At 48.7% G+C, this 19,175-nt stretch overlaps 1 protein-coding gene across 1 annotated transcript in view; it reads left to right on the top strand.

The window, feature by feature from the left end:
* The window catches only part of LOC119383555 (transmembrane 9 superfamily member 1), a 126,850-nt gene that overhangs the window by 93,461 nt on the left and 14,214 nt on the right, over positions 1-19,175 (top strand). Inside the window, exons 8-12 of the mRNA XM_037651772.1 lie at positions 788-932; positions 12,492-12,617; positions 14,586-14,678; positions 18,008-18,118; positions 18,519-18,681. Coding sequence (XP_037507700.1) covers positions 788-932; positions 12,492-12,617; positions 14,586-14,678; positions 18,008-18,118; positions 18,519-18,681 — 638 coding nt within the window. The remainder of the gene's footprint in view (positions 1-787; positions 933-12,491; positions 12,618-14,585; positions 14,679-18,007; positions 18,119-18,518; positions 18,682-19,175) is intronic.

Below are 19,175 nucleotides of genomic sequence, written 5' to 3'. Positions count from 1 at the left end.
AAGGCATTACAGAGGGGAGTGGGGATACATAAAGAATACAATAAACAGCAAATCATAAAGGGAAAAAAAAGTAAAAGTACAAAGTGGCTGGCAAAAACTCACAACAAGACAAAGAAGGAAAAATAGCGGCGGGAATACACGAGAACAATTTTGATAATAAGAGAAAAAATTACACAAAGTGTAACAAGCATAAATATATTCACTAGATGGCAGTTGTTTTACGAAACATATTAATATCTGTTATGTCAGCGATGTCATGGGGAAGGGCATTCCAACTGACACAAGTTCTGGGTACGAATGAGTCATGAAAACATTTAGTCTGACAAGATGGAATCCCAACTTTATTGCGGTGATCCATGCGAGCTGATATGTACAATGGCCTTGTGAGTAATTTGTTTTTCAGGTAGTTGTTATAGTAAATTTTATGAAAAAGACGTAATGAAGCTACAGACCTGCGATGAGAGGGAGGAGGGAGGGACAAACTTGATTTCATGGCGGTTACGCTTCTTGTTCGGTGATAGTTAGAGAGTATGAAACGACAGGCACGGTTTTGCACAGCTTCCAAGTCTGAAATGAGTGAATCAATGCCAGGGCTCTAAACTGATGCAGAATACTCTAATTTGGAGCAAACCAGTGTTTTATAAAGCAGTAATTTTATTGAACTGGATGAATCAGAAAATTTCCTGCAAAGATATCAAAGCATGCCGTTGGCGCTATTTATGATATGATCGATAGTGTTTAAGTGCATAACACTAACAGTAAACCTTGTCATTTGCTTCCATCATAGACACGCGTCCTCAAGAACGACATTGCCCGTTACAATTCCATGGAGAGCAAGGCTGAAATGGACGTGGAAGAGTACGGCTGGAAGATCATCCACGCAGATGTCTTCAGGTTTCCTCCTCACAAGAACCTCCTCTGCGCCATTCTGGGTAGGTTTATCCAATCAAGTTCTGACCTTTTCACACTAGTCAAACATGTACTATACTGACTTTTGAAGGCTAACTCCAGCATATTTTTTTACCACATTACGATATCGCCGTTTTCAAAGGGTACTGAGGGTCCTGTAAGAAACGGCGTGTCGAAACCGAAACCATAACGGGCAGCTGCTTTGTGCAACGTCTTCAATGACGTCGTGGAATACTCCGTCACAGTGAAAACACACGCAAAAGCGTTTTTTCCAGGGAACGAGTTATCACGCCGAACAGCACAAAGCCACTTCTCCTGGAGAACGCGGTTGTAGGGAACCGAGTGACAACAGACACCCCTTGTCCTCATCGCTTTTTTCTTGGAACCTTCAGCTGTACACCAGCTTCTCCATATCGCTGTTTACCGCACACAGTGCAGCTTAAAAAGCTGAATGATTGTCTGTGGTGGCCATCGTCTCATTGAAGAAAAAGCCAGTATTGTGTCTAACGAAGAAAAAAAAACGAGCCCTTGAAAAATTCCCCTTTTGTTCATTTATAGCGAGGGTCTTGTTCTAGCAGACTTGATGCCTTGAAGTAGTATACAAGGGATTATTGGTCAGCTGCCAGCTTGTAAAAAGATCACGTGCTACGTGATGCCAGTGGGCAAAAAAAGAGAGTGTTCCACGCTCGCCATCATGACTGCAAGTGATGCTGACTAGTGCTCCCAGGTTTAAATGCACAGATATACCCAATAAACAGGATGGAAGGACGACTGCTGCCATAGCTCAATTGGTGGAGCATCGAACACGTTATTCAAAGCTTTCAGGTTCAGTCCCTGCCAGCGGCAAGTTGTCTTTTTGTCCACTTTAATGTCTTCACATTTATATTGCTACATGTAGGCTGCCGGAATTCATATGGTCGACGCGCGTGTGCGCCCGACGAAGAGGACGAAGGTCGCTAGCTGCTCGAGCTCGGAGCCGGTCTGGTCAGCGCTGCAGCCGCTCTTGCAAATATATCGTGTGAATAACGACTTGTAAAAGCGACTCGTCACTCACGTAACATATTTGGTGGAGGTGGAACGTTCCCCGTCCTCACCACGCAGCTCCGCAGTGGCCGCGTCATTCAGCGTCTCGCCATGGCTTCCAATGACAACCCGTCCCCATCTCCATCTGCGGCTCCTACGACAACCTTTGTCGCGGTCCCCACCCCCCGCGACCCCGGGACATTCTCCGCGCAACCTGGCCTCGACGTTGACTACTGGCTTCGCCTGTATGAACGGGTCAGTCAAACTCATCGGTGGGACCCTACCATGATGCTCGCTAATGTTCTCTTCTACTTGGACGGAACCCCGCGCATCTGGTACGAAACACATGAGACCGAGCTCACCAGCTGGGACACATTCAAGGAGAAGCTACGTGACATCTTTGGGAACCCGACCGGTCGCCACGCGGCTGCACGACAAGAGCTCGCTACCCGTGTCCAGTCGCCTACTGAGTCGTATGTCTCCTACATACAAGAAGTGCTTGCTCTTTGCCGGAAAGTGGACGAGGCAATGCCCGAAGCTGACAAAGTGGGTCACGTTTTGAAAGGCATCGCGGACGACGCTTTTCATTTGCTGGTCTACACCAACGTCTCGACTATCGACCGCATCATTCAAGAATGCCGCCGTTTCGAAACGGCCAAAAGCCGTCGTGTGCACCCTCAATTTTCTCGGTTGCCAAACACGGCTGCCACGTCCACCTGCTCCGATTCCGCCGCTACACCGCCCTTTGAGCGGTGTGTAACGCGTATAGTTCGACGGGAACTTGAAGCGGCAAGTCCAGCGTCGTTCCAGCCCTCTCCTTTCGACCATGCCACTATACAACCAACCCCCGCGGTCTCCGTTATTCAGGCGGTCGTACGACAAGAATTCGCCAACCTCGGGTTCCCTGTCGCCTGCCCGGTCTCTCGCCCCTCGTCCCGACCAATGCCCATGAATGCATCTCGAAGTGACCCATTCGTTCCTCCACGATCTCGCAACCCAGCGGAATGGCGAACTCCCGACGACAGACCAATCTGCTTCCGGTGCCACCGCGTTGGTCATGTCTCCCGCTACTGCCGCGCCACTTGGACGCCGCCCTATAGGACCCCACTTTTCTCGCCTTCCCGCCCATATGAAGATCTTCGCCGGTATCCTCCCAGCCGTACGGACCCTACTTGTGACACACCTAACAGCCGCCCTCCTGCTCGTTCACCGTCCCCTCAACGCCGTCGTTCCCCGTCGCCCCAACCACGCCGCCACCCCTCGCCGCCCAACTTTGCATCGTACCCGACGGAAAACTAGATCGTGCAGCTCCTGGAGGTAGTGCTGCATCATCTCCTTCTGAACCAAATCCTCCGTTGACGCTTCCTACGAACAAGAACCTCATCGATGTGCATGTGGACGGTATTTCTTTGACGGCTCTAGTCGATACTGGAGCTCACGTGTCCATAATCAGTGCTCGCCTTTGTCGCCGACTGAAGAAAGTCCTCACGCCTGCTACTACAAAAGCTGTACGCGTCGCCGATGGCGGAACTGTTCCTGTCACTGGAATGTGTACAGCTCGCATAAGCATCGCCGACCGTTACGTTCCTGTCCTATTCACGGTGCTCCATAATTGTCCTCATGACCTCATCCTAGGGATGGACTTCCTATCGACCCATTCTGCCCTGATAGACTGTTCCGCTGGTACTCTTTGCTTGGACCTTCCTCTTCAGCCAGATATTCACCCCGACCTTCCACACAGCCTCTGCACCACGGATTTCATGCGCCTACCGCCTAAAGCCCTAACATTCGCCGAATTCACAACGACTTCATCCGTGTTGGATGGGCACTACGTCGTCACGCCGATTACTGATGTACTCCTGGCACATGACATCACTGTGCCTCACTGCGTCATTACTGTAGCCGCTAACCGGGTACATCTCCCCGTCATAAATTTCGGCTTCACGAAGCAAGTCCTCCCTCAAGGCATCTTAATCGCCACGTTGCGGTCCTTAGCCGATGACTACGTCACCTCTTTTGCAGCAGACGTATGCTCCAATCTTCCTTGTCGCCCACCCGATGCCACAAGCCTCGACATGGCATTACGCCCCATGATTGCCCCAGACCTCCCCCCAGCGCAATCAGCTGCCCTCATCCGCCTTTTGGCTTCTTACCGCGAGATCTTCGACCTTGACAATCGACCACTCGGCCAAACTTCTCTTGTGCAGCACCGTATCAACACAGGTGATGCTGTTCCCATTCACCGTCGACCGTATCGGGTGTCCGTATCGGAGCGCCAGATTATTCAAGAAGAAGTAAACAAGATGTTAGCTAAAGGCATTATTGAGCCCTCATCAAGCCCTTGGGCGTCACCCGTCGTCCTGGTTAAAAAGAAAGACAACACGTGGCGTTTCTGCATCGATTACCGGCATCTAAATCGAATTACGAAAAAGGACGTGTATCCTTTGCCCCGCATTGATGACGCTCTCGATTGTCTCCATGGCGCACGCTACTTTTCATCCATAGACCTTCGCTCCGGTTATTGGCAGATTGCCGTGGACGAGAAAGACCAAGAAAAGACCGCCTTCGTCACTCCCGATGGCCTGTACCAATTCAAGGTTATGCCCTTCGGTCTATGCAACGCCCCAGCCACGTTCGAGCGCATGATGGACTCTCTGCTACAAGGGTTCAAATGGTCAACATGCCTTTGTTACCTAGACGACGTCCTCGTATTTTCACCTACATTTGAGACCCACCTTGAGCGTCTGTCGGCTATTCTCGACGTCTTCCGCAATGCTGGCCTCCAGTTGAACTCGTCGAAGTGTCACTTCGGCCGCCAACAGATTACAGTGTTGGGCCACCTCGTTGATGCTTCTGGTGTGCGGCCGGACCCTGAGAAAATTCGTGCCGTCACCAGTTTCCCAGTACCCCAATCCGCCAAAGATGTTCGGAGTTTTGTGGGACTCTGTTCATATTTCCGGCGGTTTGTGAAAGACTTTGCAGCAATCGCTCGACCACTTACTGATCTTCTGAAGAAAGACGTCCCATTTTCGTGGGGGTCCACTCAAGCTGCCGCCTTCTCTCACCTCATCACAATTTTGACGACGCCACCTGTATTGGCCCACTTTGACCCATCCGCCCCGACTGAGGTCCGAACTGATGCCAGTGGTCACGGGATCGGAGCCGTCCTCGCCCAACGTCAGCAGGGACACGACCGCGTTATCGCCTACGCTAGTCGCCTCCTTACACCTGCGGAGCGCAACTATTCGATCACCGAACGAGAATGCCTTGCTCTTGTGTGGGCGGTCTCCAAGTTCCGTCCATATTTATATGGCACTCACTTCTCGGTAGTCACCGACCACCACGCGCTCTGCTGGCTTTCATCATTAAGGGATCCCACAGGTCGACTTGGTCGCTGGGCTCTGCGACTGCAAGAGTACACTTTTGCAGTGACGTACAAGTCTGGACGCCTGCATCAGGACGCCGACTGCCTATCTCGCTATCCGGTTGGCGAGTCGCGCACCGTCCCTGACACGGAAGCTTGCGTGTGCACCGTTTCCCAACTGACCCACATAGCCGACGAGCAACGCCGTGATGCATCCTTACGGGCTATCATCGAGTGCCTCGAATCCTCACCTTCGGACCGATCTCATCGCTCGTTCGTACTCCAGAATGGTACACTATACCGCCACAACTTTCATCCAGACGGACCATTTCTGCTGCTTGTTGTACCCAAACACCTCCGCTCGGCTGTACTCCACGAACTTCACGACGTTCCAACTGCCGGTCACCTTGGTGTGTCCCGCACATACGACCGAATCCGCCGTCGCTTCTATTGGCCAGGTCTCGCACGCTCCGTCAGACGATACGTCGCGGCGTGTGAGAAATGCCAACGCCGCAAAACACCGTCGACGCTTCCGGCTGGGTGCCTTCAACCCCTCGACATTTCGTCTGAACCCTTCTTTCGCGTCGGCTTGGACCTACTCGGCCCTTTTCCCCTGTCTTCTGCTGGCAACAGGTGGATAGCTGTGGCCACAGACTACGCCACACGCTACGCCATCACACGAGCTCTTCCAACAAGCTGCGCCACAGATGTCGCCGATTTCCTTCTGCGCGACGTGATCTTGCAACACGGTGCTCCACGCCAGCTGCTCACGGACCGTGGCCGCACATTTCTATCGAGAGTCATAGCGGACATCCTGCGTTCATGTGAAACGCGGCACAAGCTCACTACGTCGTACCATCCGCAAACGAATGGCCTCACGGAGCGTCTGAATCGAACCCTAACCGACATGCTTTCAAAGTATGTCTCCTCAGACCACTCCGACTGGGACCTTGCTCTACCGTACGTGACATTTGCCTACAATTCCTCGCGCCATGACACGGCTGGTTACTCCCCATTTTTCCTGCTGTTCGGCCGCGAACCCACATTGCCCCTCGATACAGTCATTCCGTTGCCAGCAGCTCCGACCACTGAATACGCCCTGGACGCCATCAGCCGGGCCGCTCATGCACGCGAAGCCGCTCGTACTCGCCTTCTGACCTCCCAAGAGAACCAACGCCGTCGGTATGATCAACGACACCGCGACGTACACTTTTCGCCCGGTTCTTTGGTTCTGCTGTGGTCTCCGACCCGGCACGTTGGCCTGTCCGACAAACTGCTCTCTCGGTACACAGGGCCATACCGAGTGCTTCGTGCGGTGACTCCCGTCACCTATGAAATCGCTCCTGCTGCCTCGCCGTCTTCATCCACCCCGCATGCCAGCGACATTGTACACGTCGCACGCCTGAAGCAGTACCACTCGCCCAATGACGTTGACGTCTAGATGCGCCGAGACGGCGCCTTTGCCGCCGGGGGTTATGCTACATGTAGGCTGCCGGAATTCATATGGTCGACGCGCGTGTGCGCCCGACGAAGAGGACGAAGGTCGCTAGCTGCTCGAGCTCGGAGCCGGTCTGGTCAGCGCTGCAGCCGCTCTTGCAAATATATCGTGTGAATAACGACTTGTAAAAGCGACTCGTCACTCACGTAACAATATTATAACTACTACAAATAAAATTTCCTATACTTTCCTTGGCTTGGTTGTCTGTTAGTTCTAATCAACGTTTTGTCTAACAAAGAAAAAGACGAGCCCTTGAAAAATTCCCCTTTCGTTCATATATACATGGGAAGCACCACAGATATCTGATAAAGAACAATGCACTGAACCAGCGCCTCCTCTATTTTTCTGTGCGTGGGCGAAGGAACGGAGCGCAATGGGAACCGACCGTCGGCGTTAGTGCGGCTTTTAGCCGCCGGGCGCCGCCACCGTAGTAGACCCGCCGCCACGTCGTCGCTCGCGGAAACGAATGCCGTGGCAGCATTCGAAGCTGCTATATGGTTCAGTTTTCGGCTGTATTCGCGTTGATTAAAGTATAATGAAAACTTGTAAACTGGAATCATGAAGCACTTGTCGTTCTGGGCAACAAGCCCATTTCGAAGGCATGTGTCTTTCGCGGCTATTTGATCGAGACGCTCGCGCGTCGTCTGCTAGCCCGATACCAGAGAGCGCATGCCAGTGATGCGTGAAAAATTGCTTTGTCGCCGTTACGTTCGCTTGACTGAGAGTCGGTTTTTGACTGTCTGAAAGTCGATTTTCGAAAGCATTTGCCAAGAGCTAATACTGAAAGCTTGGGCGCTTAAAGTTCCCCGATGCGTGCTACCGTCTACTGGTGTAGCACACCACACGCAAACCTAGAGTTCATGCGCTAAATAGCATGAAATGTCACTAGACTGCTTCCAGGGATATACGTGATTGCCCGTTCCCTTCGTGAAGCTTTTGAGAATTACTTTTGTTGCCACCGGGAGAACGCAACAGCTGGTGCCAGAAAAAGAAATACAGTGAAACCTCAGTGATACGAATCTCACGGGACCGCCAAAAATATTCGTATCACCAGAAATTCGTATCACCAGAAAGCACGGAAAATTAACATGCGACAAAAGAAAGCTGGCGTACATTTTCATTTATTGTTTTTCAGGGCCGCAGCAATGTCAGGAAGAACCCCGAATGATTGTCAGTCAAGTTTTTAGATGTCGGCAATCATACCAGCACTCGTAAATATACGGCCCGTTCGCGCGCACTTAATTAATGAACCGGGGGCGTTGTGACCCGCGACAGCAGTAGCCCCTTCATATTTTGGTATGCTTTTTTGCATGACACCGGAGTACGGCAGCGAAAGTAACAAAAGCAGCGCCTTGACGTCGATTGATCAAGGCCACAAAATCACAGAACCACGGTCCTGTGTTATAATTTTGTCATCACGGATGTGTTGGGGATGTCTCTTGGGAGATTTATGGCCGTGCCCGCACAAGTGCGACCTCAACGGTCGCGCATGTTAACGTTGTGAGGCCTGACTCCTTCGCCAAGACCGTCCTCGCCTTCTTTCGGTCCTCGTCCACCTTTCATAGGATGTCTCATGCACGAGGCAGGCACGTGTAAACACAGTACAACGACAGCAGCCCGCGTCGACGAATTGTAAAAAAACAAAAAACATGGCGCTAATGTCCTCTGTCATCTAAACGCGAAGGCACACACATAAGAGCCTCAAAGATTCGCGCACGCAATCTCGGAGGCCGTGACGTATCTCTGAAGGTTTATTCTGACCGTAAGAAAAGTGTTTTTCTTACACCGTGATATTGACGATTTGGCAGTGCGGTGCGCATGCCCACGCTTGCATTCCCGCGCTCGCACGTGCTTGGCGCGTCTTCCGCGACAGCGCGGACAGCACCTATTCGTGCCTGGGCGGTAGCGTACGTTCGTATCAAACGTCGCTGAGTGAAAATCGGTTCGCAACAACCATACTCCCTTACATTGCAGGCCAATGGGCCTTGGCCGGGACCAACGGAAAATTTGTATCACCCCGAAATTCGTATGAACTGTGATCATATCACCGAGGTTTCACTGTACTATGCCAAGTGATTCCACCATTTCAGAGCTTAAACCAGTTAAATGGTGGTGGTATGAAAAACAAACACAAACAGCTACATAAGCCGCGCGCTTCCTGCAACACTGACCGATATGTGTGAACAGACGCTGTCGTTCAAGTATAAAGTCGTAGTGCCGACTCTCAACTTAAGCCAGTGTGATAGGCGAGAAAAATGGTGCGGACTGTTGTCAATTGCTTGAGCTCATCTTTGTATTTGTCGACGGATTGTTGTAGCCTCATTGTCTGGCTCCTCAGGTATCTTTCCTTTTTTTTTTCCATTTGCCCTTTTCGGTAGTGAGCAAAGTAGAGGCCGAATGTCTGTCGACCTGGACGCTTTTGTCGCATGGAGCAGCCTGCTCAGCCTTGTGCACTCATTTATTGTGACACTGTACATAATGATTGTCGGTTGTTTCGTCGGTAGCGCATGTGGTGTCCATGGGCTCCGATTCTTCAGCTTCAGGACCCAATGTCAGCACTGCATGCACATGGCGGCGATCGCAAGGCAGCGTTGCTACTGGTACTACATGCATTCGTTGACTGTTCGGACGCAACACGGTCACGTTTAGGGATACTTGCCATGCTTGGTTCAGTTGTTACCTTGGGCTGCAAACGTGAATGGTAGTCTGCAAAAAGTGACACTACTGCATTCTTCTTAAGCCGCCGCTTCTTATATTCTATGAAAACGACGGCTGCATATTCTATAGTGTAGTTTGAAGGTGAATTAGGAGACCAATTATCCCACCTAATTACTTCAAGCCACCTCTCCTGAACACCAGCGACAGCTGGAATTTCATGGAACGACAGCCGCCTAGTGTATTAAGGCAAAAGCCTTATAGATGCCTCATCAAACGTGAAAATTGACCGTCGGCGGCGTCAACGCGAATGATGCAAAAATAATTACGTGATAACATCATATGACATCACAGATCATAAAATTTTTTGACATCACTGTGACGTCACATAACGTGATGTCGTCATATTACATCTTCGCTTAGTCAAGATGGGCCGATCACGGAGGCAGTGCATGCCTCCGCTTATGTGCAGAAAGCTTGCACTGCCTCCGATCCTTGAGGCTCTAAGAAAACCACGTTAGGTGCAGAAATATCTCGGAGGGAGGCAGGGAATGTTCAATACATTGACTGGAAGAAAAAGGGGATGATGGCTGTCACCTTTCAGTCGTCTTAGATGTATGCATAAGGGAGCCTGTGAGATTTTTTTTTCTTTATCAATAAAGGGAAATAAAAAAGAAGGCAATCAAGATTTGTTTCAGTTCCATTTGCAGAGTGGAACACAACAGTATGACATATACTAAGGCATTGGGGCGGTTGCAATAGCCTGAAGTAGAAAATAAAACGCAAATACTATCAAACTCGAGTGCAAGTATCGAACCGGCAGCACGGCTGGCAGACTGCCTGCGGAATACGTACAGCGGGGTGGGAAGACACGCGAACATGCGGCATCTGCATTCTTTGCTGTTTCGATATTTATTTCAAGTGGTTATAGCCTTGATGATTGATGAAAAGCCGACGTCATCCGTGACACAATAAAAGACCATCTAGCATCTTTTTATTGCCACCACGGTTAGAGCGTGATGAAAACAGCAGGTCGCTATGTTCGCGTTTCTTTCCATCCCTCTGTACCTGTGAAAGCCTGCAAGAAGCACAGATGCAATTACACTCGGATGCAAACACGAATTCGTGAGCTTCGTGATACGCACGGCTGTTCAGCGCCAGCTTCAGGCAGTCTACTTGCACAGCGCCACCACGCGGCAGCGGTGAACGGACGCGGAGCACGCGCTCGATGGCCCGAGGAGACCGTTCGCCCAGGCACTGAAAAATAGAGGAGGCGCTGACTGAACATAACCAACTGGTCCCTATTTCTGCTCTTCCAACCTAAACGCTCCGGTGTAAGGGCCTCACACCACAAACCATCAGGGATTTTCGTTATAGACAGCTAGTTGTGCAGTACCGTCTAGGGCACATTTCACTGTAAAGATTTTGTGAATTGGTTTGTCATTAGAAGGCATTGGAGTCTTGTGTTGCCAACATTGGAGTCTTGTGTCGCTGTCGAATACACCGTCCAGTGTGGACAAAGTCTATGTTGACTCTGGAGCAGTTTTGTTTTCTCATGGCATTGTGACATCTCACGAGAAACCAAAACTGCTTCAGTGTCAACATCGACTCCGAGACTGGCAGCACTTGAAATGCGTGACACCAAAAGATGGCCAGCCAAGTTTGAATTATCTAGTGAAGGGCAATGTCGCGACTTAAATAACAAAAGTTTCGTGTCGTGGAAATGTGTGTGTGCTGACTAGGAGCTTTGGTCGAGATCAAATTAACCATAGTCAAATTAATGCAAGTCTGCTGCACCCAGCTCACATGGGCATGACTCCACGGCGATGAACCAAAGTTTCGAGTCCGACGACCAGAACTCAGGGAGCTTGCGAGCGGAAACCTCGGGCTCGCGGGGCTGCGGCGATGATAACGGTACCTGCTGAGAGGTCGTGACTGTCAGCTTCGGGAAGGGCTGCCGTGCTCGAGTTCTTGGCAGCTGTAGGCCAAGCGAAGTGGCTGAGGCGAGCGCAAATCAGGAAGCGAGAGCGATCAAGCAAAGTCCGTGTCACCAATTTATGGAAACGGGCAGACAGGTGTCGATGCTGTGAGACCACAAATTATGTATTTCATCTGGAACCATTTACACAGATGCGAACAAGAGCACGCGCGACCGTTTCGTGCTGGTTGCTTCATCGTCGTCGTCTTTTCCTAGTCGGATTCTTGTGGCCCATGCTAGTGCACTACCTGGCTATCATGTCTATGACCTTCATAATTCGTTTACTAATACCACACAGGAAACACAAAGGTGTTTGAAGTGCTAATCTTATCTACTAAATGGTGAAGTGCCTGTTTTATAACTGCTACACAGCTTGTCCTACAGCCATCAAAACATATGCCAAATGTGACACCAAGTGCTTTTGGCTTCCCCATCTCAAAGGACGATTCTACATTGCCAAAAGTGAACAGTTCTAACAATTATTCTGGATTCCTAGAGAGGTGTGCGAGTAGTGTTTTATTCCTAGGGTTTTATTGCTGTTGTGGAAGGAGTAACTATCGCTGACAGTAACTATCACTGACTATCACTATCACTGAAATATTACACTGTAGGAACTTCACCATACTCTTTGGCCTCAACGGCCGCTGTAGCTGATGCCATGGTGATCTTGGCTGAAATGATTGATTTTTCACCACTATGTATTTGGAATTCAAACTTTATATCGGGAAATAAGAGTTGTGTGACCAGAAATAATTTTACAAGTAAACTGTCAAAAGGGACTAATTTAACAGAAAATGGAATTTTTCGAGGAGCATCTCCCCTTAATAATTCATTGATGCGTTCAATAATGCGTAACATTGCACCACCTTGAGTAAGTGGCATTCCAAGGCTATGTTATCCATTCGATGCTCGCTGAAGTTCCTTTAATTTGCTTTGCACCGGGTGATGGTCTTACATGGCATTCCCTTGCACAAGCATACGGTCATGATTTCACACACTAATGTGTGCAGTGGTTGCTGCATTATATTGCTTTAATTTTCTCCTCCCTCTTTCATTTTGTGCAGGTGTTGGCACGCAGTTCCTCTGCATTGCGGTTGGTGTGCTGCTCATGGCACTGCTTAGTGTGTTCAACGTGCACAACCATGGTTCCATGAACACAGCCATCTGCGTCCTCTATGCATTAACATCCTGTAAGAAGCTGCCACCATTCTTTTTTTTGTCCCAGGTTGTCGGAGTAGTGATCTAAGAATGTTTTTCATTTTCATTACATGCCTTTTTGTTACATGCAAGAAGCGAGAGAAGTCTCTCTCCTAGCCTTTGTATGCATTGCCCGCAATCTATGAAACAGCGTACGAGTGATGTCAAATCTGCAACAGCTAGGCAAGCAGTGACACGAAATATGTTGCACGTTATCAGCTATCTTTTGCATTAAATAAAGAGCGCTCAAGTGTGATGAAATGAGCATTCTTTGTTCAGTCTAAATGGTTTTTTTACACGACTGCTCTTTTATAACTCAGATCTCAGATGTCGCTCAACAAGATCTACATAGGAGATCCATGTGAGACCTGATTCGCTGTTTGTAGTTGCAGTTCTATCATGTTTTCGTGGGAGCTGGTTTTCCGACATTTGAGGAGGCCGAAACTGAAGACTTGGGAAATTGGAGTGAAGTATGTGCCGTGCCTCAAGTCACCATGTACTACTAATGTGCATGTTGTCTGGATCGAGTTTTCTAGCACATTTTGTTGAATGTACAGCGTGGCACTGACGAGGGACCAAGAATTGGACGACACGAGCGCCGACTCACAAATTAGTTGTGAATCAGCGCTCGTGTCGTCCATATCTTCGTCCTTCGTCTGTGCCGTGCTACATGTTCAACCAAGGACATTAATGTATTGACTCGCGCAACTTGCGAGTTTTCTAAGATCCAGATGGAGAGGCTGAAGGTGATGTGCCTCCAGCTGTTATGTTTCACTCGCAGGAAAAATTCTCTTTCCACTTGTCCAATAAAGCACTCCTTCGGGCTAGTTGGTGCAAGCTGAACATAGGTTGCAGGGTTTTGCGCTGCATAGGCGGTACTGAGGGACACTTGCGAAAGCACAGAAAAAACACAAGCAGAACAAGTGGGTGCAAACTATCAACTGCTAAATCTTTCGTGAGGTGCCACCTGACGCTGCCTCAAGACAGAAGGAAAAAGAACGAGGGAAGGGGTAAAAGCATGAACATGAAAGAAGATAAATCAAACCAGAGAAGTGGAACTGCTATCAAAAATGGTGCGCATAACAATGTTGCGCAGGGCTCCTCAGCTCGCTCGTTTGCGCAAGGGCCGAAACGTGTCGCTTAAGAATTCAATTTCAACTTGGCTTAGCGAGTTGAAATTAAAAGTTGAAAGTTGAAAGTTGGAGTGCTTACGCATGCACCGAATTCTCCCGATGCCTTGCTGTAGGCTTCAACTATTTCTCTCTTTTGCTGTTTTGATGTGTGAAACAAGACCTTTATCTGCTCAAACAAAATTGACAGTTGATAGTTGGCGCCCACTTGTTCTGGTTGTGTTTTTTCTGTGCTTTCGTGAGTGTCCCACTGTACCGTCCATGCAGAGCAATACCCTGCAACCTATTTCCACTTGCGTTCAACGTATGAGCTTGATAAGAGCGTTTTACTGTGAACTGTTCATCATGGCAAACAATTTAAGCAAGAGCCAATATTTTGGGTCTTTGTGAGAACCAAGTGACTGTTATATGGAAGAAAAACATGAGCTACTCGCATCCACTACAGTAGACTCTCAGTAAACGGAAATCTGTTAAACGGAACTGCTGCTTAAACGGAACAACTGCATCTAATATAATTGGTTTCATACTTTGATTCTGCACTCCTGTTTATCTCTCAGTAAACGGAACTCCTGTTAAATGGAACACATTTTCCTGGTCCCTTCAGGTTCCGTTTAACGAGAGTCTACTGTAATCTGTAACTCATGGCTGTCATCTTCAAGGACACAACAGCAGTAGATGGCATCATTGTAGCCTGTTGCCCTTCTTATTAAGCTTTCCTCACTGTTAGCACTTCACTGACACCACAGTTTAACGGTGCACCTACTGTTAGCATAACCATAGACCCTGGTATTATGGTGTAATGTTTTTGAGTAGCTGCACTCTTTATTGCAGGCATAGCGGGCTTTGTCTCTTCTAAGATGTACCGTCAGATGGGGGGAACCAACTGGATCACAAACATCAATCTGGTCTCCTGCCTTTTCTTCCGTAAGTGTTATTCTTTCTTGGCCAACTTACTTCATATTGGTCACTTCAGTCGCCTGAGCTTGCTACTGGACATTATGTAGCGGGAATTAAAAAGCGGCATTTGATGAAATGCGAATACAGGGTGGTTGCAGGTTTCTCGCAGAGCATACATACAGTCATAAAGAAAGCAAAACAAGAGATCAGTGCAAGATCTCACACTTCTGCCAGCATGTACGGCCAACATTCTGACAAATCTGGTACCAGTTGCACAGTAATTGTACACCTCAAAGTACTACTTGAGAATATTGCACTTAAAGGGGTCCAGCACCACTTTTCTAGGTGATCGTAGAATAACCTCAGTACCGGAGTTTATTGCTTCACGAATCGATTGCTGCAAAAATTTCTCGAATCCGTCAAGAACAAGCGGTGTTACAGGGATTTGTCAAATGCTTTAAGCGCTTTCTCTCGTTTCTCGTCCCAACGAGCACGCTGGAAGCTATGCGGGGAGGGATGACATGGGGGAAAGAAGTGACGCCAGCGCACGTCATAACCTTGAGCATGCGCGATCGCACACAATCACTCTTTTCCGTAGTGATTCCTAATGGTGTATTCAGACGACGGACCGATCCATGGACGACTCAGTCACGTGACAGTAAGAGCGTGAGTGGCCCGTCCGCTTGCGCCATACACACGTACAGTCCGAAACGGGAATGATAAAGCCAGGGCTGAGGCCATTTCCAACTGCAAACAATGCCGCACGCGCTTCTTCAGAGAGACCACATGTTTGGAGCGTCACCGGTGTATTCGGCTGCCGAAAAAAAAAGAAGACAAAAACCAGTCTTGTTGACGTCCTACCCTCCGAGTGTGCCGCCCACAGCTGAGGATGGGGACAGGCTGTTCGTGAAAAAGTTTTGAGCATTGTTGGCCCCTCTCGGTCCCCAGCCCAGCTACGGACTCCCCCAACTGCAAGTGGAGGGTCACGTGACGGTGAGGCCGCGGTCCAAAAGAGTGGTTTGGTCCATGGTCTGAATCCATCATAACACGCTAGTGTCGCTACTCTGTAATGTTAGCAGACTTCGGAGTGCAATGCCGGCATGTGGCAGCAGCTCGTGCCAAGAAGTGCATCTGATCCAAACGCCAGTCTTGATTTATGCAATGGGCCAGGGACACTGTCAGCCAAGTTTAAGTTCTGTTAAAGGGACCGACAACTGATTATTCTCGACCCAGTTTTTTACGGCGCGACAGGAAGCTCACCCTTTGTAGCGTTTGTAGCTGCAGTGGTTTATCCGAAAAGCACGTAGTTATTTTATAAGCAGTATTTTTCGATCTGAAAGGCTCCAAACACGCATGGAGGCTTGCTCCAGCAACGCTGAGAATTGATAGCGATGCCGCTAGCCCTTGTGAAAGCTGTCGTTGTTCTGCTTTCGCAGGAGTTACTGTAACTATGCTTAACCACCTTTATTTTGAGCTTTCCAACCATTTTTGAAAATACCAAGCTGTCACAATGAGATGTGTGGCTTTATACACCTTCCCGGTATTTGTACAGCGTTGTGTGCGCCTGCGCCCGAGGTTGCCTGCGCCTGTGTCATGGATGGCTTGTCCCGGCGTCGTTACTCTCTAGATACACGAGCCAAGCCAAGTAATCGAAAACGTAACTGTGCGTATGCACGGTCGCACCGAGTAGGAGCGCGCGTCATTTCTAAGACGAAGTGTAGGCAGCAAAACTATGTCGCTCCAAAATCTTAGCGACCTGGAAACTGCGTGCACGGTTGCATGAGCACGCTGAATGGTTGCTCAAGACGCGCTGACGAGCATGGGATCATTACGTCACGCGAAGGCAGCGCCACTTTAATGCATACTACTAACGCAGGCCTATATGTACATTATTATGGGGTAATACCTTTTAATATAAAGAAACGAACAATATTTCAATACTAACAAAAAAATCGTCGACCGCGTACAGCAATCAACGGTCACGGAGCCGGGTTCATCGGATCATTCATGTTTCTGCCGCCGGAGGCGCCACAGGTTATTTTTCGCGACTTTCAATTAAGAAATAAAAGTATAAATCCATCTCTCACGAAAAAAACAGGGTTGGTTTGAGTCAGTGCAACGGACAATCTTTACATCAGTGGAGTCAACTCATTTCATATTCTGGGCAGTTGTCGGTCCCTTTAAAGGAGCCCTGCAACACTTAAAACATGTTCAGGAAACACTGCCGATCTGTAGTCAAGGCTGCTGTGGACATTTCAGCTTCTGCGCGCAACAGGGAATTTCCATTGCCATGTCAAAGACAGCGAAAAAAATCACTTGCTTTCCCCTCAGCAAACTGGGCTGCAGGTGGAACTGATCATGTAGCAGGTAGTGCTGGTGTAGCCATAGTTTGATTTCATGATCACAAAAACACCATCAGTAAGACTTCTATTATTTGCTTCACGTTCAGTAAATGTAAAGGTATGCATGTCTCTATCTTCAGAAACGCTAAAAGAGTGTTTATCTTAGCACTTCCAGTCCCGACAGATGGTCATCGACTTAATGTTTCATTTTCCCCTACATACACAGCGCCTGGTTTACTACACTTGTGCTCTTTCAAACACTGCCAGACTCAGTCAGCCACCTGTCTCATACTCAACACACTGCGAGAGTACTTAGCTATGCATATTGTCATCTCCAAAACCAATTGGTATTATGTTTGGCAGTGCACTCTAGCTCTCTTCTACACACCTCGCGAGCTAGACCTCATGGCAGGCATTGCTTGCTTTTTAGCTAATTGAGGGATCTTTAAAATGTGCAGTCTGGGTTTGGCTACTCTCCATCAGCGAAGCTGATGCAGTACAAAGCCTGTGCACATCAGGGAGTACACGCGTAGCTCAGCCAGACATGAGCATGGCAGTCGCACGTCACTTCTTGTGTTACGTTGCGTACATAGTAATGTCGTGGTAGTACACCATAGTCACGTAGGCGCCACAGCCACCCCAGAATTGTGCCGTGCTTGTCTGAGCCTGAAGGAGCCACCAGCACATTCAGAGAAAAAAAAAAAAAGAAAATGTTCAAGACCATGGCAGCATGTACGGCCTGGTGACATAACTTCTTGTCCCCTTGCCATTCTTCCCGTGTAGCTTTCAGTGAACTCATCAGGACAAAAAGAGCAAAAGTGCTGGACCTCTGTGATAATTGCTTGTTAATCTTCTTGGTATTTGTCACATTGAAAAGAATTAACTGCAGGAGATTCGTGAGGCAATATGATCCTATAGTGAAATCGCTCTTTGATTACTTGGAAATGTGTTGCAGGGCCTCTTGAACTCCTGGATGATCCTGTTTATTGGTCCTTTCTTGCTCTCTCTGAACAGTGCCTCTGTTCCTTGTGTGGAGCGTCCAGAACTCGACTGCCTGGGCTTACCACTCCACCCAGGCTCTTCCAGCGACAACCGTCGTGTTGCTCCTGTTAGTTTGGATCTGCTGTAAGTGTACCATGACACTGGGTTGGTGCTGTGGGTTGATTATCAGCATGACAGAGCAACCAACGTTGAGGACTAGAATATCACCAAAACATGCGAAACATTTGTAATCTTGAATAGCATTGAAAACTTTAGCTGTTTGCTACCTACTGGTAAAAATTTTTATGGTTGAGCTCCTAGATCTGGTGTTCAGTCATCCTCAGCACTTTGGAAGATCTCTTACGTGTGAAGAAATTGCTGACATAGGAAAGGCATGCGTTATTCAACCGCAGTGATGAGCGTAGTTTCGAAGTACCCACGTACTGAGCCCTGGTCTTTATGCATTCTCTATTGCTTTGTTTCCAAGTTTCTGTGACAGCAGTTGAGAGAATCATGCAGAGATCTTTCTTGTATTGCTGTGAAGGTGGCTACCCACTGACCCTTATGGGTGGCATTCTGGGCAAGAACTGCGCGGGCCCCTTTGAGGCTCCTTGTCGAGCCAAGCTGATTGCGAGGGGAGTGCCACCCGTGCCGTGGTATCACTCGCTGCCCATCCATTGCTTCGTGGGTGGCTTCCTGCCCTTCAGGTAAGGCAGTGGCACCTAATCTAACCTAACGTAGCCTAACCTAAACTTCTGCTTCTCTCGCATGATGTTTTGTTTCCCAAGTACAGCTTGTATCCTGTTGATGATGACACTGCTCATTTCAGTCAGTGTAGCTTAAAGGGACACTAAAGATAACAATGATTTTTCTCGTATAAGTAAATTACTCTGTCCATTACCAAAATCAGTTATCAAAATCGCTACTCTTGCCACAAGAAAAGACGCTTGGTAAGCAAGAAATCGCGAAAAAAAATGCAGATAGCGACGCTGCCTTGAAATTCGTGCACCAATCGCCGTGACGTCATAGGTTTTGACAGTATCTACTAGGGCCTGCGTAGTTCCCAATTCCTATAGTTAGACTTTGTGGCTCATTGAGAACTTGTGCTTCAGTCCTGGCTGCCACCAGTTCCTAAATTTTTGCGATGTGCTGCCATTGTGAATACACGTGCTAAGGGGATGAAAAAAAGAGTAGAATGCTT

Source organism: Rhipicephalus sanguineus, chromosome 2 (assembly GCF_013339695.2).
Source record: "Rhipicephalus sanguineus isolate Rsan-2018 chromosome 2, BIME_Rsan_1.4, whole genome shotgun sequence".
Lineage (NCBI taxonomy): Eukaryota > Metazoa > Arthropoda > Arachnida > Ixodida > Ixodidae > Rhipicephalus > Rhipicephalus sanguineus.
The sequence above is the reverse complement of the archived record's forward strand: the minus strand, read 5'-3'. Positions and strand labels throughout refer to the sequence as shown.